The sequence below is a fragment of the Odocoileus virginianus genome, chromosome 22 (genome assembly GCF_023699985.2).
Source record: "Odocoileus virginianus isolate 20LAN1187 ecotype Illinois chromosome 22, Ovbor_1.2, whole genome shotgun sequence".
Classification (NCBI taxonomy): Eukaryota; Metazoa; Chordata; class Mammalia; order Artiodactyla; family Cervidae; genus Odocoileus; species Odocoileus virginianus.
In genome coordinates this window covers 16516749-16540099 of record NC_069695.1, presented here as the reverse complement: position 1 = coordinate 16540099, position 23351 = coordinate 16516749, and the positions used below count along the sequence as shown (strand labels likewise).

The 23351-nt window shown below is 45.7% G+C and overlaps 1 protein-coding gene across 1 annotated transcript in view; it reads left to right on the top strand.

The window, feature by feature from the left end:
- RAB31 (RAB31, member RAS oncogene family) overlaps positions 1 to 23351 on the top strand; it is an 81938-nt gene that overhangs the window by 30259 nt on the left and 28328 nt on the right. The window contains exons 2-5 of the mRNA XM_070452646.1: positions 1737 to 1816; positions 6411 to 6492; positions 20925 to 20996; positions 21901 to 22007. Coding sequence (XP_070308747.1) covers positions 1737 to 1816; positions 6411 to 6492; positions 20925 to 20996; positions 21901 to 22007 — 341 coding nt within the window. The remainder of the gene's footprint in view (positions 1 to 1736; positions 1817 to 6410; positions 6493 to 20924; positions 20997 to 21900; positions 22008 to 23351) is intronic.

Below are 23351 nucleotides of genomic sequence, written 5' to 3'. Positions count from 1 at the left end.
CATCATGTTCTTAGTTTCTGAGGGTCTGTCTTACTTTCTGAATGATCTTTTAAAAATGCATCTTGCACTTTTCTGTGGGTGTAAATCTCTGGTATTTCTTAGATGAGTATTTCTTTTTAAAAGATTAAAATGCATCTCCAGGGACTTCCCTGGTGGTCCAGTGGTTAGGAGTCCACACTTCCAATGCATGGGGCACAGTTTTGGTCCCTGGCCAGGGAAATAAAACCCTGGCATTCTGCATGGCTTGGCCAAAAGAAAAAAATAAATAAAAGGAGAATGTTTAAAAAAATAAAATGCCTCCCCAAAGCTCTGTTTGCACAGGAGCTGGTGGGTGGGGGCACACGTGGCCTCTAGTTGGGGAACTCCACATGTTTTTAGTTGGGTCTGTGGGGGTGGGGGGACACACTTGCCTCTTCCATCTGGGCTCGCATAGGGCGGGGTGGGGTGGGGTGAGTAGCGCCCCCCCCCCCCCCCCGCCCCCACGAGCTGTGTGCAGGGTCGTGGGCCAGCCTATGTCTGACACAGGTTTTCTGGAGTCAGCCTCCAGCATCCTCCAGCTTCCTCCTGGAACATTCCTTCTCTGGTCCTGTGGCTGGGGCACCTAGGTGTGATTCTCTGCAGTGTTGCCTCTGATTCCAATATTCTGATTCCATTATTGCCTCCAGCTCTTGGTACCTTTGGGGAACGTGGGCGGGACTGACTTGCTCTCCCTGCTGCAGGCCCTTAGGCTCCGGCTCCTTCTTTCACAGTGACCTCACCCTCCCTCCCCCAGCTGTTCCTCTCTGTCCTCACTTGTCTGATGGGTTGTCTCTTCTCCCATCTCTTTGACCTGAATGTGTTTTTTTATTCCTTAAGCCATTTGACAAGGGATTTGGAAAGGACTGGAGAAAAATGCACTTGGGACTTCCCAGGTGGCACTAGTGGTAAAGAACCCACCTGCCAATGCAGGAGACTAAGAGATGCGGGTTCGATTCCTGAGTCTGGACAATCCCCTGGAGGAGGAAATAGCAACCACTCCAGTATTCTTGCCTGGAGAATCCCTTGGACAGATGAGCCTGGCCGGCTGCAGTCAGGTCGCAAAGAGTCAGACATGACTGAGCAACTTAGCACGCACACACAGAGAAAAATGCATGTGTCTGTTTCCTGTGTGTGAGTGGACCCCTTTCCTAACAGCTTTACAGAATTATTTAACAGAGAAAGAGCTGAGATGAGACCTTTATACAATTGAGCAAAACTGGAGGTTCTTATGCAGCCGTCAGGTTCTGGAGAGAAAATGATAAACATGCAATAATTAGAATTTATCATTCTTACAGGATGATACCTAGAAAAATAGGTTACGTCTTTTTATTTTATTTATTTTATTTTTATTTTTATTTAGATTAGGTCTTTTTAGAGTGCTAAAGGTTTGAATAAAATCAGTCTCTACCAAAACAAAGTGATGTGTCGCCGTACTTCTTAAACCCCTCCCCAAATTTCCAAATTTCTGGAAAAAATGTATTGGAACATGCCAGTTCTAGGTTAATTATTGTGTATAGATGGCACATGTTTCTGAAACTTACTTTTAGCATACTTCTTTTATGAAGGCAATACAACTTCATTGTCAGAAATTCTGGTATGAAATAGAAAATATCCCACGTCCCCCCAGCTGGAAGTAAGCTCCCCTGTACTGGGTTCTGTTTATACTGGGTCAGAATCCATGCCCATGGATTCATGGCTGTGTTCTTGTCTTCTTTCAGGACACTGGTGTGGGGAAGTCCAGCATCGTGTGTCGATTTGTCCAGGATCACTTTGACCACAACATCAGCCCGACCATTGGGTAAGTTCTCATCTGTTCTTCCGATTCACCTTTCATCCTTTCTAAGTACCCAGAGAGGTCACAGTGTCGGAGCCTTCGGGGGTGTTTATCCCAGCCAGGGATACTCAGTCCCGACTGTGAAGACTTGGATACAACTCAGGGACTTGGGCAGTGTGTCCAGTCCTCCTGTCCCTGCAGTCCCCTTCACCCGGCACCAGCCGCCCTCACTGCCGCCTCAGGTTGTTTCCTTGATCTCTGAGTGCATTACTCTGCAGATCATGCCGACTTTATTTCCAGATGGAAGTTGAGATCTGGGACGAATCCCTGAAGGTCCTGCCTGAACTTGCCTGCCAGGAAACCTGGGAACGCGTCCACTCACAGCAGAGCCGTCTGCACGGCTCCTGGGCAGATTGATTTTCCTTTCCTGGCTTAATTCAGTGTCGGCATCTCTGTTCTGATGCTCGGGAGCGGAGGGGAGGGTTGCCCTCCTACCCCCTGCCCTGCCCAGACCCCAGCCTTGGGACGTAAGAGCACTTCCTGTTCGCTTTCTCCTTGCTATGGATGCCTTCACCAGATGTGCTTCTGCTGTGCTGTTTTGCAGGTGGTTAATTTTTCACCATCTTAGTACTTGGCCCAATGTGTTTTTCTCCATGAAGACAGCATGCACTCTGCAGAGAGCAAGGTTTGGTTTTCCTCAGCGGGGAAACAACGGGTGTATCAATTTGGGGAACTGGGTAGGATGGATGAGGTCAGGGCAACGGCCTCCATCAGCCTTGAGTGGAGAAGATTCACGACAGGGCACACAGCAAGCTTCTGACTCACAGCCATCGAGTCCACTGGGAGTCCACCCACCTCCCACAGTGATCACTGCCTTGGGAAAGACCTCAGGCTGTGAAAGGGCATCGTTTCTGCACCGAAAGTTCATCCTTGTCGCCCAGTGACTCATGAGAAACCCTGACTGCTATTCAAGCAGATTGTCGGCATCATGAACAGACGTGTGCACCTCTCTTTCTAGTTTGACCTTTACAAGGACATCATGTTTCTTCTCTGCCAGATTTCTGCTTCCCGCAGGTAATGAAGCCAGTTCAGCATTGCTCACCCCCACCACTCGGGAAGCGAAGACGCCTGAGAGTCTGAAGTTGAAAGCTAGTAAGGAGGCTGAAAAAAAAACACAAAAAGAACAAAAACCCAACCAAAAGAGCAACGGTTGTCAGTCTTCATTTCAAACAGTAATCTTAGTGGCAGGAAATCAGGAACAAAGAGAGGTGTGTGCATGTGTGCACACGTGTGTGTCTGCACATGTAGGGGTGTGTGTGTGTGTGTGTGTGTGTGTGTGTGTGTGTGTGTGTGTATGCTCAGCCATGTCCGACTCTTTGTGACCTCATGGACTGTAGCCCGCCAGGCTCCTCTGTTCCTGGGATTCTCCAGTCAAGAATCCTGGAGTGTGTTGCCATGCCCTCCTCCAGGGGATCTTCCCGACTCAGGGATCAACCCTCATCTCTAGCATCTCCTGCATTAGCAGGCAGATTCTTTACCAGTTGAGCCAGCAGGGAAGCCCCACATATAGGTGAATACATACATACATATGGTATGATATGCATTGCTACTTTCATTAGAGCTGTTTCTCGCGGGCTCACTGTGTATCGATGGGGACCTCAAAGCTGTCATTTCCTCATTTGACCCTGAAGCAGCCCTTAGGTCACGCAGGGTGGATTTGGGGCCTATTTCACAGATAAGCAAATTGAAGGACTGTGACCCTCATCCCCCAGAGTGGCCGTGGGACTCTGTCTTCTCCCCTGACTGTGCTATCAGATTCTTTCTTGACCAGGGTCAAGGCCGTCTCTACGGTCTCAGGCTTACCTCCGTCTTATCTGTAAAGTGAAAAGCGTAGCCTGGGTATATTTTTTTCCCCTAGCTCATAAAAGTCTAAGATTTTAAAAGCATGAACTTAGTTTTCTAAACCTGAGAACTTTTTCTGAGCAGAGTTGCTGTTATTATTTACCCCATTGCCTAGAATATATTGAAGAATAAATGAAAATCTGATTTGTTGTTTAGTTTCTAAGTGACTTGTTTAGTTGCTAAGTGACTTGTTTAGTTGCTAGGTCGTGTCTGATTTTCTGCGACCCCATGGACTATAGCCTGCCAGGCTCCTCTGTCCTTGGGATTTCCTAGGCAAGAATACTGGAGTGGGTTGCCAGTTCCTTCTCCAGGAGATCTTCCTGACCCAGGATTGAACCTGCATCTCCTGCATTGTGAAGCAGATTCTTTTCTACTTTACCACCGAACTACCTGAAAAAATCTGACTTACATCAATGTAAAAACAAAAATAAGCATCAAGACAAAATGTTGATGTAGCGGTCTACATACAATTTTAAAAAGCATTTTTGGAAAATGTTCCATAAGCCAAGTTAAAGGGCAAAGGTTAAACTGGAAAAAATTTTTTTTAAATATATTGTTACAAAAAGTTGTATAAAATAGTCAAAAAGGACACAAGAAGCGGAATGACCATTCCTGCTTAAAAGTAGGCAAAGGTCATGAACTAAAGATTCACAAAAGGAGAACAACTGAACAGTGAACCCTAAAATGATGTTCAGACACACAGATTTCCTGTGTGTCATCCTGGAGCGGATTCGAAAGGCTCTTGTTTGGGGAAAAAGTCATCTCATACATTTCAGTGGGTGTATAGGTACGTACAAGCTACCATTCGGTGAGCATAGCAATGTGGAGAATATATGCTTCTAAGAAGTCCAAAGAGTAGTTGTATGAGAACACAAAGATTCAGGTACAAGGATATTCACTTAACCATTGTCAGAATAGTGAAAAATAGGTGACCCTGACATGGTGTGTAATATGCAGTCACCAGGTAATGATGCTGTATCTATAGTCACAGAAATAGAAAGATGTCCACGATATATCAAGTGCAGGAGAAACGAAATGGGGATAAAAGTTGTGTCAACACCATTTGAAAGACAATACCAATTTATTAGCAGTGATTATGGCTGGGTAGTGAAATTTTGATTTTTGGAGTATATTTGCTCTGACGAGTAAGCTGGGACGTACAGTTTAAGAACTCTTTAAGAAATGAAATGTCATGCAGCAGATGCGATTTTGATCATGTTAGGTTAAATCACTTAGAATATAAGTGATATTGCTTAGAATATCGCTTAGAATTTCCATCTAATGCAATTGTGTGTTGATAATTAGAGCTCGCTGACTATTCACCTTGGTGTTGAGTCCATTGTGGGGACAGTCATGGGACCTGCAGGGACAAATATCTTCCTCCCTGGAACTTCTGTGGTCTGCCCTTAGTCTCAGGGAAGAGTAGAAATTGAGGAAATTTTACCAGGATGAGCACTGAGTGGTTGCAGGCTTGGACCCTCGCTGGACCGTGAGGGCCCTTGGGGTCCATGAAAGTGAGGGAAGACATCCTGATGCCTTACCCCTGCAAACTCCAGTGTGCATCCTGAGAAGAACAACAGGAAGACACCTTTATTGTCCCTAGAAAGTGAATTTGGTTCAGTGATCATATCTGACATAGAGTCTAAATTTCCATTTTTCCAGTTGTCCTCAAAACGTCTTTGGAGTGCTTTTCCCACTAATCCACGGTTCAGTCAAGGTTCATACAGCGCATTTGGTGGGTTTGTCTCTTTCCTCTCTCTTTATCTAGATTCTAGAACAACCCCCCATCTTTGGTTTTGTTCACTTTTCATGACAGTGACTTACTCCAAGCATTCGGGCCTGTCATCTGGTAGAATGTTCCCTATTCCAGATTCACTGGATTGCGTCCTCTCAGTTAAATTCACATTAAACATTTTTTGGCAGGAACTCTGCACAGGTGAACAGGTGATGCACGTACTGACCACACCACATCAGGAGGCTCCTCGTGTCTGCTTCTCCCACAATCAGAGGCTTGCTGTTGTTTAATGAATGGGAAACTTTATCACACAGGAAAAAAACAAAAACAAAACCAAGGCTACTCAACATTCCTTGTGTTAGACTTTTACATCTTTTCTGAGCACTGAGGAAAAGCTTAAGAGGAACTATGCAAAAAAGAAAGTATCAAGTGTTTCATTATCTACTGAGAGTTTCAAATCCTCCGTTTTTCGTGGAGAAAACAAGTATTTGTTCATCTACCCATCTTTATCCCTGCATTTGCAGAAGCAGGATTGAGAATGAGACACAGTGTTGTAGTGGTTGCTGCCAGTGCTGGGGTCGTAGAGCAAGGAGTATGCACCACTGTTTACACCTCTGCAAGGCCCACACTCTCATGTGCCCGGACACAGCCGCTGTTTTCACTCTTAATTGTGGTGATGATACATTTTTAAAATCTAAGGTTTTCTTTCCTGATTTCAGGCATCTAATGTCTTAGGACTGTTGAAGACAAGTGTTTTGAAACACAGTGTTCTGAATACACTTTTTGCCTCCCCCCACCCAAGCCCCCTGTTGGACTAACAGAAGAGGTGGGATTTCTTCTTTGGGGTAACAGGTCCTCTTTCCTCTCCACGGCCTCTAGAGGAGAGCCGATGGGGTCCTGACAAGGCCCCGCCATCACAGGAGTCTTCGTGAAGGTCGCAGGGGTGATCGGTAATGTGCCAATGTCGCTTCTCTTTTTCAGGGCGTCTTTTATGACCAAAACTGTGCCTTGTGGAAATGAACTTCACAAGTTCCTCATCTGGGACACTGCTGGTCAGGAACGGGTAAGGACACGCTGCTGCTCGCTTCCTGGGGAAATGATGCCAAACAGCACTGGTTTCTTTGTATCTGGCAAGACTTGGTGACTAGTGATAGAAACCCAGCTTCAAATGAGTTAAGCAGGAAAGGAAACGTGCTCTTTAGGCATGAGGAACAGGAAGGGGCCAAATCCCATCCCTGCCAATGTGCCGGCAAAGCTGCACGACTCTATTCCATGTTCTTTGCTTGCTGACCTTGAAATTGACTTCTTTTTAGGCGGACCCCCTGGCCATCAGCACCCCCAGAAATAGAGCAGCTTTTCCCAGGCCTGCCCTGGGGGCTCCTCCTCTACCTGGTCTGAGCTATGTGCCCAGGGGATGTGGCGCCCCTGCTGGCGGGGCCAGGGAGTGCACTTGCCCCTGGCAGTGGCTGCCTCAGTTCCACCCGAGTCCCGTGGCCTGGGAGCTGGACAGGCTTTGTTCCCTGAAGTCTGGGTTCCCATCCTGGGAAACGGGGGAATGGGTACTGGGTTACCAGGAACAATGGACGACGGCTTTCTTATTCCTGTTGTTGTTGTTTAGTCGCTAAGTTGTGTCCAACTCTTTGTGATCCCCCCTGGACTGCAGCATGCCAGGTTTCCCTGTCCTTCACTATCTCCTCCCATCTCTGATTCCTAATTCTTTTTATTTCCTGAAAATGTTTATGGAGACGATAACTCAAGAAGCGCACATCTCTAGATTTTAAAAAGTGAAGTAATGATACCTACAGACTGTCTCAAGCAGGGAATGTGTGTAATAACTAGGGCATATGTTATCAGAGTTGAGAGGAGTGGCCTGGATGGGTGAACACAGGGCTCACCAGTACCTTCTCTTAACCAATCAAAACTGGCTCCAGAGCTGGTTATCGCAGAGTAAGACGGGTTGGACTTGCCCTGGTCTGTTCCCAGCTCAGATGTCACCATCACTGCCCACCCCATTTAGAAGGTTGGCACTTCCTCACTCCCCACCCCAACTCACTCCCTTCTTCTCCACAGCCCTTACTGTGTGTGTTCAGGTGCCCACTTGTCTTTGGGACCCCACAGACTGTAGCCTGTCAGTCTCCTCTGTCCATGGGATTTCCCAGACAAGCATCCTGAAGTGGGTTGCCATTTCCTTCTCCAGAGGATCTTCCCAACCCAGGGACTGAACCCATGTCTCCTGCATTGGCAGGCGAGTTCTTTAACCACTGCACTACCAGGGAAGCCTCTTCACAGCCTTCACCACCCTCTAATATGCGCCTCAGTTCGCTCATAGATTCTGTCAACCGTCTCCCTCTCACAGGAGAATCCAGGACTCAGGATAATCCATCGTTTTCATTATCAGCTCCTCACACAGCAAGTGTGTGTGTATATGAATTTCATTTTCTATAAATCCCCTCTTAAAATGAACATTCCAGTGTTTGTAGATGAAGCTGTCTCAGAGGTTTCCTTTCCTTTAATGAGGATGAATCTTCTGGCCTCAAATGGTACCTACCCTCCGTTAGAACATCTGCTACTTCGCTGTGGAATTGAGAACTCAGATTAGCACACAGGAAGCTGCTACCTGGGGCCCTTCTTTCTCTCTGACCGTGGGCCATACCCACTCCCAAAATTAGGGGGCTGGAGTCCAAGGGAAGTGAGCATAGGAGTCTCTTCTCTATGTCCCTGTATGTTCTCTGTAGCGATTGGCTAGATTTCTGTTTTTGGAGTTGGGGGTTTGTTCCTTAAGCAAAGAGATTTTCTTCTTCCCCATTTTACTTTTGCTCATGAAACAGTTGCTTATGCAGCTGCTTTTTCAAAAAAATTTTTATTTATTTATTTTTGGCTGTGCTGGGTGTTCCTTACTGTGCTCACGGGCTTTTCTCTAGTTGCAGTGAGCAGGGGCTACTCTTTACTTCTGGGGCACTGGCATCTTACTGCAGTGGCTTCTCTTGTGGCAGCTCCTAGGCTTTGGAGCGCAGGCTCGGTAGTTATGGCCCGCAGGCTTAGTTGCTCGGCGGCATGTGGGATCTTCCTGGACCAGGGATCGTAGCTGTGTCTCCTGCATTGGCAGGCAGATTCTTTACCACTGAGCCACCAGGGGAGCCCCTTCGGCGGCTCTTCCCAAGTGTCATAAGTCAGTTTTACACAGAGGCAGCGTTGCGGCTCCTCCTGCCGCTGCATGTCCTCTAGGCTGTGCTCAGGGCCTTCTGTGCACTAATGCGTGTGGCTCACTCATGGCACTCGGCTGGGGACTGTCTATTGCCATTTACAGGCGAGGTCACCCAGACTTAGAGAGGTTGAGTAACCTGATCAAGACCACACAGCTAAGAAGGTATAAAGCAGAAATTTGAATCCAGCAGTCTGGATCCTGTGACTGATAGTTCTGTTTTGATGGGAAAAAATCGCACAAAACCACACAATTAAAATTATCCCAAATCCCACGGCCCAGATATTTCTACTGTTGACATTAGGTGGCCATTCTCCAGGTAGCTCACTCTGTGTGTGTGTGTGTGTGTGTGTATGATTATTTCTTATCGATGGAATCCTGATTCTTTATAACCTGCCGTTTTCACTTGTGTTGAAGTGTCCCTAGAGGGAGATTTCTGTGTGATTGAAGCAGGGCTCTTGATCCTGACTTACCTATTCTAATAGTCATGAGATCAACTACTTTGGGTGAAATTTGGCTCTAACGTGACTATCAGAGTTTGGAGTCTGGCCCACTTAGCATTTCAAAGCAAAATCACCGTAACATTTCTTTCATAGGCCTGTATTTTTAATTATTCTAATTGCTTTTCTAAAATTTATCTCTCAGGTTGTAGATACCTGTGATTATATCACTGTGTCTATAATTTGAAAAGCATAAGCCTCGTATTAGGGATTCTTCTTATACTCCAGGGAAGAGGGCTTGGGTTTGGGTGGTCATTTCAAGTGAATCCAGGTTTGTGGAGCGTGAGTGGACAGAGTCCGCCTGACCTCGTGACTGTGGGTCCCTCTGGCCCTCGACAGCTTGGCGTGTTACCCCCGGGCTGACCTTGTCTTGTCCCTCCATGCAGCCTGCTCTCGCGCCAGTGAGGGCAGTTTCTCAGTCGTTTTGGCAGCTTCGTGCTGGACTTAATGGTGCTTGTAATGACGTTGCCTCATGTTTGAGCTAAAAATAAATTCCCTGCTGTTGCTGGTGCGGATTGCAGTCGGTTCTCTCATTAATCGTTCGAGTCCAGTGCATTTTATTTTCCCTCCTTATCATTGTAGAAATCTACTGCTGTTCTCCTTAGTTTTCACAATGCTAAACCCAATCTCTTTGGATTTATGAGTTGACCGTATCAAGACAGATTTAACTGCTCAGCCCGGTGCTCTGCGTGTGATGATTCCTCAAAATGGGACCACGTCTGCGTCTGCCTGGCACACACAGCAGTCCTGTCAGTGTCCTACTTACTATGGTGCTGAGTCTACATTAGATGTGGCACCGATTCGTACTCTCCAAGGATGAGTTTTCCCTCTGAGCACTGAAGAAGTAAAAGGATCCTGGTCTCCTCTTCTTATAGAAGAGTGCATTCATTCTTTTTTGTTTGTTGTAAATTTTATTGAAGTGTAGTTGATTTACAGTGTTGTGTTAATTTCTGCTGTATAACAACGTGGCTCAGTTATACACACACACATATATATTCTTTCCATTTTCTTTTCCATGATGATTTATCATAGGATATTGAATATAGTTGCCTGTGCTATACAGTAGGACCTTGTTGTTTATCCATCCTGTGTGAAATAGCTTGCATCTGCTAATCCCAGACTCCCAGTCCATCATCCGTCTTCAGCCCTCTGTCCCTCTTGGTAACTGCAAATCTGTGCTCTGTGTCTGTGAGTCTGTTTCATAGATAAGCTCACTTGTGCCATGTTTTAGATTTCACACATAAGTGATAGCACATGATATTTGTCTTTCTCTGTCTGACTTACTTCAGTTAGTATGATAATCTCTAGGTTCATTCGTATAGCTGCAGGTGGCATTGTTTCATTCTTTTTTATGGCCGAGTAATATTCCACAGTATATAACTACTGCATTTTCTTTATCTGTTCCTCTGTTGACGGACACTTAGGTTGTTTCCATGTCTGGGCTGTTGTGAATAGTGATGCTTTGAACATAGGGGTGCATGTTTCTTTTCCAACTAGAGTTTTGTCTATGTATTAGAGCGCATTCATTCTTGACATGTCGTATTTTGCTTTTAGTTCAGTCCTATATGATGGACGTCCTCCGATTCTTTCAGTGGCAAATGGTAATCCATCGAGTGCCTCTGTAAAAGTAATGGTTAAAAAAATGTAAGCATTTCCAGTTGATTGTTGAATCCAATTTTTTAAAAGCTTACTGTTTTGAGATTTGTGAATTGACTGTGCTGCTCCCCAGGGGGGTGTTTCAAGAGAAGAGTGCCCTGTTGGGGCTCGGAGGCGGCTTCTGGGGTGTCCATCCTGTCCTGTTCGCAGGGGTTGTCCTGTTGGTTTCTGCTTCATGCTGACGGGTGAGGAGGGGCAGCGGTAGGTCAGCAGAGCCTCTAGCAGGATGCTCTCAGGGACTGGAGCTCAGAGAGAGCCCCAGGGAGAGAAGGGAATTTATCTGCTGAGCTCTGTGGTCCCAGCTCCCATTGTCAGGATTTGTGAGGGGAAATGAGACTTCTGTGCCAGGGTGTCAACTCATTGCTTCCTCCTGAGTTTCCTGTGATTTCCTCCTTTGTTCTTTCATTTCACCTGGGGACCGATGTATCCTCATTGCTACTGAATATCATAATGTGAGATTTACCTTTCTAGATGTATACTTCCAAATCTTTCTGTGACTGCTTTAAAACACAACCACAATCTATAGAATAACTCTATTAAATATGTCAGCATCCTGGGAAAATGTCAGGCTGCCTTCTCCTGGTCTGATCCATCAGAGCAGCATTATGTTAAGAATCTAACCCAGGGAAAAAATGAACATCATCATATTCTTTTGTTTCATTTGGTTAGAGTCATCATTGTAGTTGTTTATCTTTCCTAGTGGGCTTGTTGTTTAGTTGCTAAGTTGTGTCCTACTCTTTGTGACCCCATGGACTATAGCCCACCAGGCTCCTCTGTCCATGGGATTCTCCAGGCAAGAATACTGGAGTGGGTAGCCATTCTCTTCTCTAGGGGATCTTCCTCACCTGGGGATAGAACCTGAGTCTCCTGCATTGCAGGCGGGTTCTTTACTTGCTGAGCCACCTGGCAAGCCTGCTCATTCCCCTCCTTGGGCTCATTTCCTCCCATCTCCCATAACTTGGAAGCTTAGGTAATGGGGTCATAGATGCTAGGATGCAGCTGAGAAAGCCGTGGCCTCAATATTGGGTCTGAATGGGTCCTTGGGTAGGAAAAGAGAATCGAAGACAGCAAGTTCAAGGTCAAGTTCAGGCTCTTTACAAACATCAAAAGAAACTTCTGCTCTGTTTCCTTCTTTCTTAGGGCCCTGGAGTTCGTGGTCAGGAAAGTGGTTCACTATTCATAGGCTGTGGCTTAAGTCAGAGGAAAGTTTGACTTTCAGGCGTCGTTGAAGAAAGAGGCCTCTTACAAGCTCTGAATGAGCTGCTCTTTGTTTTCTCCCTGGCTTGCCCTACAGCCCCTGGAGAGAGAGGCCAGCTCCCAGCGCTGCTGGAGGGCGAGGGGCTTCACCCTCAGCACCTCCTCACAGACTTCCATGGGGGGGGGGAGGTCTGCCTTCAGTGGGAGGAGGTAGGGTCCATGCAACGCCCCTTCTTAGAGAACAGTGCTTCCACAGTGTGGACTGAGGTCTGAATTAGGGAACTATGCCCTCCCTCCATTGCCCCCCACCCCCGCAAGAAGGCTCTCAGAAAGGAAAAGTGGGTGAAGGTTGTGTGTGAAGCTGATGGCTCAGAGGCCCGCAGATGTGCTGTTAAATGAGAGTAGCAACTGTCGATGGGGCCCAGGAGCCTCAAGTCACCTTTTAGTGAAAAGTCACCCAGAGGGGCAGAGACTCGGCGACAGAAACCGAGGAAGAGTGTGACAGTGGTGTTTGGGCTGGGGCAGAACTAGCTGCTCACTGACCTGGCTGCCAGGGTTTGTTCTGTGTGGGGGTGTTAGCGTCATTTAGGAAAACACGATTTTAGGTGCAGAATTGTCCTGCGGGGTGTCAGAATGTCGCCAACAGGAGAGAGAGAGGAAAGACATGTCCATCTACTGAAAAAAATAAACCCAGTAAGTCCTTCAGGAAACCCTGCAAAGTCTCGGTGGGTGGGATGGGAACGCTGGGAAGGGGGAAGGGGTGGGGAGTGGGGACTCAGGAGCCACGGTGGGGTGGGAGGGTCTCAGCCCTGAGCTGGTCTGAAGGGACCCAGCCCCTTCCTCTGGCATCCTCCCCACCACCACAGACCCTCTGCCCCGCAGAGAGCATCTCCCCCTCCTGGGGACTCATGTGGCTCCTCTGGATGAAGACTCTTGGCTCCTAGGGCTTTCTCTGTGTCTTTAGTCTGGGATGTGATGCCATAAGGTCTTCCCAGGTGGCGCTAGTGGTAAAGAACCCACCTGCCAATGCAGGAGACGTAAGACATGTGGGTTCAATTCCTGGGTCACGAAGATCCCCTGGAGGAGGGCATGGCAACCCACTCAGTATTCTTGCCTGGAGAATCCCATGCACAGAGGAGCCTGGTGGGCTACAGTCCATGAGTCGAACACGACTGAAGCTACTTAGCATGCATCCACATGATGCCATAAGTGACCTCTCATTGTGAGGCAGGGTCTGCACCTCTTGGCTAAAGGCCAGTCTCCTCCTGTGACTCTCAGGGGGCCTGGGGCAGAGAGCCCAGGTGGTGGGGCGGGAGGCAGGACTTTGGGGCCTGGCTGGGGTTGTGCTTGTTAGGAACCTGAGATGCCCTTTACCCGGTTGGCCTTCTCTCCTCCCCTGTTTTCCCTCCTTTCCTTTTACACAGCTGATTTCATACGTCTGGTTAAAATACAAGCGATAATGTCATTCCTGAGAAGGAAGTTAGACAAGGAAGTACAGACTTTGTGTAGCATGGCAAAGCATGTCTGTGAGCCCCTGTAGGTCCTGTTATGGGGACAAAGGCGTGTCCTCTGAGCGGGAGCTTACCCTTCAGAGCAGCCCCTCCCAAGGAGCCACCTCCTCCATCCACTCTGAGGAGAGTGAGTGCCTCTGAAGGACAGGGATTTGTAGTCGTCTTCGCCGTCTCTGTTTCCTGTGGCTGTTGTAACGCACATGTGAAGTGAAGTCGCTCAGTTGTGTCCGACTCTTTGTGACCCCATGGACTGTAGCCTACCACGCTCCTCCGTCCATGGGATTTTCCAGGCAAGAGTACTGGAGTGAGTTGCCTTTTCCTTCTCCAGAGGGTCTTCCTGACCCAGGGATCGAACCCGGGTCTCCCGCATTGCAGGCAGACGCTTTACCGCCTGAGCTACCTGGGAAGTCCTTAACACACATGTAGTGCCTTCTAACAACCTGGGTTCACACCCTCCCAGGTCTGGAGCGTGGGCTGGCAGGTTTATTTTTGGAGGCTCTAAGAAGAGTCAGCCCACAGTCTTTGCCTTGTGGCCCATTCATCCATCTTCAAAGCAGAGCATCTTCAAACTTCTCTGACTCCCCCGCCTCCCTCTTCCATCTGAGAGGACACATGTGGAAGACGCTGCATGATGCCACTGTCCCCACGTGGTAGCCTGGTGTAACCTCCCTTCCCAGGACCAGCTGCCCACCTCTGGCCGCCCTGTGCTGTCACAGGTCACAGGTCCAAGGGTGAAGCTGTGGACATCTTGGAGGACTATTGTCCTATCTGCTGACCCTCTGTCCCCATCGCTTAGAATGGCCCTGTCATGTACCAGATGGGTGTTGAATGAATGAGTAAAGTTAGTGCCAGCCCATGTCTTCATTACACCTGTGAAAGTGATGCTCCATTTCAGAGAAGAAACTGAATAGTGGAAAAAGAGTGGCATTTGGGGTCAGAAGATCTACATTTAAGGACTTTTAAGAGCTGTATGTCTGTGGGCAGTTTGCTTAATCATCCTGAGCCTTGCTTTTCTCATCTGTACAATGGGACACCCCACCACCACCACCATCTAGCCTGCCCATCCACACAGGGTTATTGGCTGTTTCGTTGTTGAAAGTTTGTTGAGTTCCTGCTGCTGCCCAAACAGGGGGTCACAGAAGGTTCTGGGTGGAGTTGGCAGCTGAGAAAAGGTGTGAATGGAGGAGGGGTGAGCTCTGTGGATGTGATTCCTGAATGCTGAGGAAATCCTTTGGCATTGGCACTTTAAAAGAAAAAAAGAAAGCAAAGGGGGAAAAAAATCCCCTTTCATTGCAAAAATAATGTATACAGTTAACATTTTAAAAGAGTTCTTTCAGGAAACGTGAAAAACAGGTGATGGGTTTGCCTGTAATGGCATTATTCAGAAATAGCCATTTTGATAGGTTTTTCTATTCAACTTTATGTATCTATTACTGGGTTTTTAGGACATCTGAGTAGACATATTAAATAGGCCTCTGCTTTCTGTGCAGAGAGAGGGTCTGTGTAAAACTCAGAAACCTTCTGAATGGCACAGAAAGTACATTCAGTGATGATTTTTCCATTCAGCCTCTGCCAGCTGGGAATGTCGGGAATGTCAGGAATGCCCTTCCCCCCCTTCCCCCTTTGTTTGAATCCTGAGGGACCTCGGGACGTGTTCTGGCTTCTGCCCCAGACTGCCCACTGCCCTGGCATTCTGGGGGAGGCGGAGGATTTCTGCTTGTGTGCTGCCCCCGCCCCCACCCCAGGACAGACTGGCGCTGGCCCCTGCTATGTGAAAGCATCTCACAAGGGACCGGCACTCTCTGAGATCCTCAGACAACCAAGCCCTGCAGCTCGCCGGCCCGATGCCAGTGCTCTCAGCTGGGAGGCAGAGCCCAGCTGGGGTTGGTCCTTTTTAGGAAACTTCATGTATTTTCCATCACTGCTCCTTCTTGACATGCAGAACATTGCTGCTGTGGAATTTATGATGCCACAAACCTGCGTGTAAGGAATTTTGCCCGAAGTCGACTGGGTGGTCTAAAGAACTGGGTTTCCTGGAATGGTACTTTCCACTGTGTGCTGACTGTGTGTGTGTGCGTGCACACACAGGATGCTGTGGGATGGGATGAAGGGAGCCTTGTGGTGCAGCTGAGGCAAGAGCAGGGTGAGAGTTCCATCCAGAGTCTGTCTGACCTTGACCATGAGTGTCCTCACAGAGCTGGGAAAACCTTAGCTGTCACCACCCACCCACCCCCACCCCCACCCCAACCCAGACTGGTACTGAGCCAGGTGCAGGTCAGCACCCTGTCTTGAGTCGAGATCTCTTCATCCTGTGCCCCTAAAGTGGTTCTCAGGATACTCACTAGGTCCCTAGATGTTAAGAAATATTACTTGAATAAAGGTAGAAAATAAAGAATTCTGAGTAAAAGCAAAATAAATAAGTTTCTTTACTATAGAAAATTTCAGAGCCTTTCATGTACCAATAATACTTTGTGAACTCCAGGTAAGTCCAGGAATATAACAACATTATAATATGTTGTTGTTCAGTTGCTAAGTTGTGTCCAACTCTTTGCAACCCCATGGACTGCAGCATGCCAGGCTTCCCTGTCCTTCACTGTCTCCTGGAATTTGCTCAAACTCACGGCCATTGAGTCGGTGACGCCATCCAACCATCTCATCCTCTGTTGTCCCTTCTCCTCCTGCCTTCAGTCTTTCCCATCATCAGGGTCTTTTCCAATGAGTCGGCTCTTCACATCAGGTGGCCAAAGAATTGAAGCTCCAGCTTTACCATCAGTCCTTCCAATGAATATTCATGGTTGGTTTCCTTTAGGATTGACTGGTTTGATCTCCTTGCTGTCCAAGGGACTCTCAAGAATCGTCTCCAATACAAGGTTTGAAAGTTTTAGTATGTAGTGGTTCCTGAAACTTACTTGGCCAAGAAACCTTTCTCTCCAAAAAGCACTTCGAGGGCACAGGGTTCTGCAGGACACCCCTCCTTGGGAAATACTGAGCCATCTTGCCTTCTATGCCGTTTCATATTTTTCAGAAACTTGAGTTTAATTGCTGCCCAGTATTCCAGCAGGTAAACCAACTAATTATGGTTTCTTTGAGGCCACCTCTGATCACCCCCTTCAGAAGTGAAACTGTTGAGTCAAAGTGAAGGAATGTTTCAAGACTTTTTTTAAAATTTTAATTTTATTGGAGTTGTTGATTTACAATGCAGTGTTAGTTTTAGGTGTATAGCAACATGATTTAGTTACATTCATTCGTTTTTAGATTCTTTTCTCTTGTAGCTTATCACAGAATACTGAATACTGTTCCTTGTGCTATACAGTAGGTCCTTGTTGGCTATCTATTTTATATATAGTAGTGTGCGTGTGTTTATCCCAAGCTTCTGATTTATCCCTCTCCCTCACATTTACTCTTAGGTAATCGCAGGTTTGTTATTGATATCTATAAGTCTGTTTTGTAAGTCAGTTCATTTGTATCTTTTTAAAAAATTAGATTCCACATATAAGTGATATCATATGGTATTTGTCTTTCTGTGTTTGACCTGCTTCACTCAGTATGATAAAGTCTGGGTCCATCCATGTTGCTGTATTATTTTGTTCTTTTTTTAATAGCTGAGTAATATTCCATTGTGTATCCCAGGGATCAAACCTTCATCCCTTAGTCTCCTGCATTGGCTGGTGGATTCTTTACCACTAGTGCCACTTGGGAAGCCCATATATATACACCACATCTTCTTAATCCATTCCTCTGCCAGTGGACTTGTAGGTAAGCCTTTGCAAATACATTGTCCAGATGCTTTCCAGAAACGCCATGCCCATGTATCCTTCTGCTGGCTGCTGGAAGTGGGCAGCACCTGTGAAAGCTGAGGGTCTAACACACTCAGAGGAGGGCAATCCCTTGCCCTCACCCTATAGACATCCAGCAATTACAACACAGTCACACACACACGGACATAGACAGTCATTTCTTTCGAGCGAACACATTGTCTGTTCGCAGCTCCCTGTGCTTCTTCTAAACGATTAAATGTCACCTGAAAGTTATCTGAACTTTTTAATGTGGCATTCTAGATATAGTTAGGGAGGAAGGGATTTCGAATTGGCCTCTATTGTGCTGATTTTTCAGAGAAGGCAATGGCACCCCACTCCAGTACTCTTGCCTGGAAGATCCCATGGACGGAGGAGCCTGGTAGGCTGCAGTCCATGGGGTCGCGAAGAGTCGGACATGACTGAGCGACTTCACTTTCACTTTTCACTTTTATGCATTGGAGAAGGAAATGGCAACCCACTCCAGTGTTCTTGCCTGGAGAATCCCAGGGACGGGGTCGCACAGAGTCGGACACGACTGAAGTGACTTAACAGCAGTAGCAGCAGTGTTGATTTTTAAATAACCTTTCAAGGTGAGTTGTTTTGATAAGTTTTGTCAACCTCCTGTGATTGTGCACTTTGTTTCTAGAAGAATCTTTTACTCAAGTGTTTCATCAGTCTTAACTCCGACCTCATGGAAATGGAATGATGTCATGTTGAATACTGAGGCTGTTTGTGGTGCTTTTGTTTTATATTTGTGGGGGAAGTATACACGTTGTAGGCAAGAGGTGATTCATCTTTTTGTCCTCCACAAACATCCTTTGGTCAATGCGTTACTGGGTTTTAGAACTGAGACTCGAACTTTAGCTCATTAAAACCCCCAAGTCCCCGGCAATAAAGTTGAAGTGGCTTCACCCCCGGATTTATTTCAAAATGATTCCATTTGGAGGAAGGAAAGAGCAAGTAATGCATTATATAGAAAGCTCTAATCAATAATTCATGAGACCTGTAGACCAGTGATGCTTCCAGATTCACTTCATGGCGTTACTGCTGAGAACTATTTTAGAAGATCCACAGTTTGTGTCTGAGTTTGCAAGTGTCTCGATTTTCGAGATGTACATTTGGGGGACTGCCTCTCCTCCTTCAGGTGTTTAAGTGGACTTTTCTTAGATGGAAGTTGTTTTGGAAAAATGAGCATTTTATGTAATTGGACTGCAGGGACATTTTATTCCTTTCCATTAGCAAAGCAGGAATGTCTAGCAAACACATGGCTTTTTCCTCCTTTATGGCAGGAATTCTGATTTTGGTTTCTGCATCTGGAGTGGGTTGCCAAAAAATGGACTAAAAATAGATGTTTGAGGGCTGACCAGGACAGCCCAGAGCTGGGTAGTCAGTGCTGATGGAAAGCTCTGTCCTCAGTGAGTCATGGTCAGTAGCCAGGGCCCTCCTGCCAGGAACTCCTGTGTCCCTCCTGAGCTCCATGTAACACGTGCCCCCTTCTGAAAACCACATGGGTGCAGGGCAGCTTCTCATGGAATGGAGACTTGCCCGATGGCCAGAGGCTGGGACAGGGACCTGCTTCCTTGTACACTCTGGTGAGGCTATGCTTGCATCCTGCAGTAGAAGGGAACCTCGGGGCTGGACATGCGTCCAGTTTCCAGATAGGATCATTTCAACTTGGCCAGTGTTGGTTCAGTGAAGAGCATTGCACAGGAAGTAAACGAATGATGGTCTTATTGTTTGCCAGGAAAATGTCCGTCCTTCCTCCCCTCCCTGCTACCCCCCACCCCAACTCTAGTAAATATGGCTGCTTTTATTTTTATTATTTTAAATTTGATTTTTATCTCATATTGGAGATTTACAGTGTTATGTTACTTTCGGTGTACAGCAAAGTGATTTTTATACATATATATAAATCCATATAAGAGACATGGGTTTGATCCCTGGGTTGGGAAGATCCCCTGGAGTAGGAGATGGCAACCCACTCCATTATTCTTGCTGGAAAATCCCATGGACAGAGGAACCTGGCAGACTATGGTCCATAGGGTCGAAAAGAGTCAGACATGACTGAAGTGACTTAGCAAGCACATATCCCTCTGAATCCACTGTTTTATGTATAGTAGTGTGTATATGGGGCTTCCCAGGTGGCACTAGTGGTTAGAATCCATCTGCCAATGCAGGAGACACAAGAGATGCAGGTGTGATCTCCGGGTTGGGAAAAGCCCCTGGAGGAGGAAATGGTGACTCACTCCAGTATTCTTGCCTGGAGAATCACATAGACAGGGGGACCCTGGCAAGCTACAGTCCATAGGGTCACAAAGAGTCAGACATGACTGAAGCAACTTAGCATGCATGCACGGTATGTATATGTTAATCCAAAACTCCTAATTTATTCCTCCTAGCTTTCCTCTTTGGTAACCATAAGTTTGTTTTCTATGTCAGTGAGTCAGTTCATGTTTTGTAAAGAAGTTTATTTGTGTTATTTTTTTAGATTTCACATATAAGTGTTATCATAAGATGCTTGCCTTTCTCTGTCTGACTTTCTTTTTATTTTTTTCTCCTTTAAATATTTATTTATTTATTCATTTACTTGGCTGCACTGGGTCTTAGTTGTAGGTTACAGGATTTTCGTTGTGGTGTGCTGGGTCCCTAGCTGTGGCATCTGGGATCTAATTCCCTGACCAGGGCTCAAATCTGGGCCCCCTGAATTGGGAGGGTGAAGTCTTAGCCACTGGGCCACCAGGGAAGTCCCTCGGTAGTCACGTCTTTAAATACATTGCTGTGGATGAGTGAGTGCCTCCCTCCCCAAAGCCATACCAACTCCAGTTATGATGTCTTTTTTAATACTTAATAAATAGCTCATCATTGGTTTTGTTTTAATTTCTTTTATTATCATTGAACATGTTTAAAAATATTTATTTGCAATTTATAAGTCTTCCTCTGTGATTCATCTATCTATATCCTTTGTTCATTTTTCTATTGAGCTGTTATCTTTTTCTCATTGTCTTTCAAAACTCCTCTGTGATGTATTCTTCAAATATATTCAAATATGTTTAAAGGTATATTCTTCACAATAGACATAAAATCTGTGTGTGTCCCCAGGATAAGTATCTATCCTACTTGGGGATAAGTGGTTCTGGTGACCAGCGATGCTGGCTCTGTTCACATTTGGAGCGAAGCTCATCTCTCTCACTGTTGAGAATTTGCAGGAATTGCCCAGTCCCGAGGGCAGAGGCCGTTGTGCCCCAGCTGCGGTGTTCTGCCCTAGAGGCTGGCCCCAGACTGTGTGATCTGTGTCCTTAGTAGACATCTTCTTATTGTTGTATCATCCTAATGAGATTGTCCTGGTTCATCATATCAGATAAACAAAGAGCAGTAAAGAAAAGAAAATTCCTAGGATACCACACTGATAATAACGTTTACTTTTGGTCGGGCCTAAGAGTGAATTTCCTGGTCTGTAAACCACAAGGGTATGATCTGTGGTGGAGGAAAATGTATTATCTGAGTCCTGGGGAGTCCTAGGGGGCGAATCCAGGCATCCTATGGGGCTGATGGAGGACGATAGTTTTATGGTAATGTGGGATTGTATAAAATATGCATACTTTGGCCTAAAACTGTCCCTTGTTCCTCATCAGTTCCATTCACTGGCCCCCATGTACTATCGTGGATCTGCGGCAGCTGTCATAGTGTACGACATTACCAAGCAGGTAGGAACGCCCCCTTTAGAACTCTGGTGCCATTTATGGCCTCTCTCTGTTCTAGAAAGACCGAAGCAGGGACTTCACTGCCTGAGTCCTGCCTGGAGCCTGGGATGAGGTTGCACAGTATGGTGCAATGGTGGTTGCTGGGAATGAACGCTAAATGCTGAGTTTATCTTGTCTATATGCAGCAAGTGGAGGAGATGGGAACCCAAACAAGTATTCTTACCTGGAGAATCCCATGGACAGAAGAGCCTGGTGGGCCACAGTCCATAGGGTCGCAAAGAGTCAGACACGACTGAGCAACTAAACAACAACAATATGTAGCGAAGCCTTTCAAATATATTTGCTAAATTAAAGAACAGTCATCATTCATTTTTAAAATTGATTGTTCGTAGGGGTAAGGTCATGCCTGCTAATACTGTTCTCCAGAATGTTCAATTTTTTTAAGAAAAGGAAAAGTATTTTTCAGTTTTGCATCTTTGGTTATTGTTGTTGTTTAGTCACTAAGTCATGTCCAACTTTTTTGCAAAAAAAAAAAGATATATACATATATGTTTTTGCTTTTCTGATAAATCATGAACAACATTGTTTCAGTCCTGTAGCTTCATCTTATTCTTGTTAAGGAAAGGCTGTAATTTAAAATTAATGTTATTTGTAGAAGGAAATTACTAACATGATTATCTTAACTTCGTCAAGTTTATGTTTTAGAAAAGGAACCTTTTACAGCCTATGTGAGTAAAACTTAGCTAATACTAAATTTTGTGCCAAGATTGGGGTAGTATGTTCATCTCTGTGTGTGTGCCCCCTGAAAATATTTTTCTTCAGTGGATTATATTGGGTTTGTATTTCTATGTGGTTGAGATATTACGTTGATGGGTCTTTCCCAAGGTTGACTACACTTTTGGTTTAGGATTCATTTCATACCTTGAAGAAATGGGTGAAAGAGCTGAAAGAACATGGTCCAGAAAACATCGTGATGGCCATCGCTGGGAATAAGTGCGATCTCTCAGACATCAGGTGAGAGGAATTTAAAAGATGTGTGTGGGGCTCATGTCTTCCACCTTGAATGTCTGTGCTTGAAACGCTGTCATACCCATGTAGTTAAGTCTGTTCTGTCATCATTTAACCCATGTCATCCATTTGTGGTCGTCAAGGTGTTATTTATTCAAGCAGAGTAGAATTGAGAGGAAATAATTGTGAAATGCAAATATGAGGGAGCACTCACTCTTGAATATTGCCATCAAGTCTCCTGTACAGAGCACAGTTACACTCCTGACTCTACATGTCTTTGGGCTAAATGGTTTCATTATTTTTTAAAATAAATAAATTAATTTATTTTACTTGGCCTCACCAAGAGGCTTGCAGGATCTTAGTTCCCCAATGAGGGATGGAACCTGGACCTAGCAGTGGAAGCTCGGGGTCCTAACCTGTGGTCCACCAGGGAATTCCCTTATTATTGTTTATTGTTACCTTTTCTGTTGTTTTTGTCATTATTACTACCATTACTGTTTTAGTAACATTTTCATATGGGAAGGAGTGTTAGAATTCTTAACATTTTCCATACCGTCCTGTTCGTTTTCTTTCTAGACTTTAATTTAAAGGATGTGGCCAGGTCAGTATGAGCTCACTGTTTTGTTCCAAGATCTGAATTTGGTGCCTCATGTGTGAACACTTTGGCTTCCCCCAGAGAGAGTAGAGTGTCTGCCCTGGCTATTTCTGGGCAGTCATTGTGAGTAAAGAACAGATAGGAAAATAGGACCCTAAAGCGTGTGTATGTGTGTGTATACACATATGTTTTTTCTTTTCTGAAAAATCATGAACAACATTGTTTCAGTCCTGTAGCTTCATCTTACTCATATTAAGGCAAGGCTGTAGTTTAAAATTAACGTGATTTGGATATTGAACTTCTGCTGGAGCAAGGTTTGTAGGAGCCTAGACTACGTAGATGAGAGCTATGATGGTGGCTTTATCTAGCCTGATAAGCAAACTATTTTTACTAAATAAAACTGAAATTAAAAAGGAAACGGTGAATTTGCATTGTCTCCCTCCCCTAGTTAATTTAATTCTCAGCAGTGCGAGTACTTGATTTTCATAAAGACCACGACCCACGTTTCAGGTTTTGCTAATCCAGACATGATGAAACCAAAGCGTGATGAATGATGAAAACAGACCTTGTGGAAACCCTGAAGGTAGTCTCTGCCAGGTTGCTCTGTTTCTTTGGGATTTCAAAAGCTTTATATCGCATTGCATCAGGTTGGTTTGTAATCACACCCGTAACCACCACTCAATTGTTTGTTTTTCAGGGTACAAATCTTTAAACTCTCTAGACTTAGTTTAGGTCTCTGCCTTCTTTATTGTAAT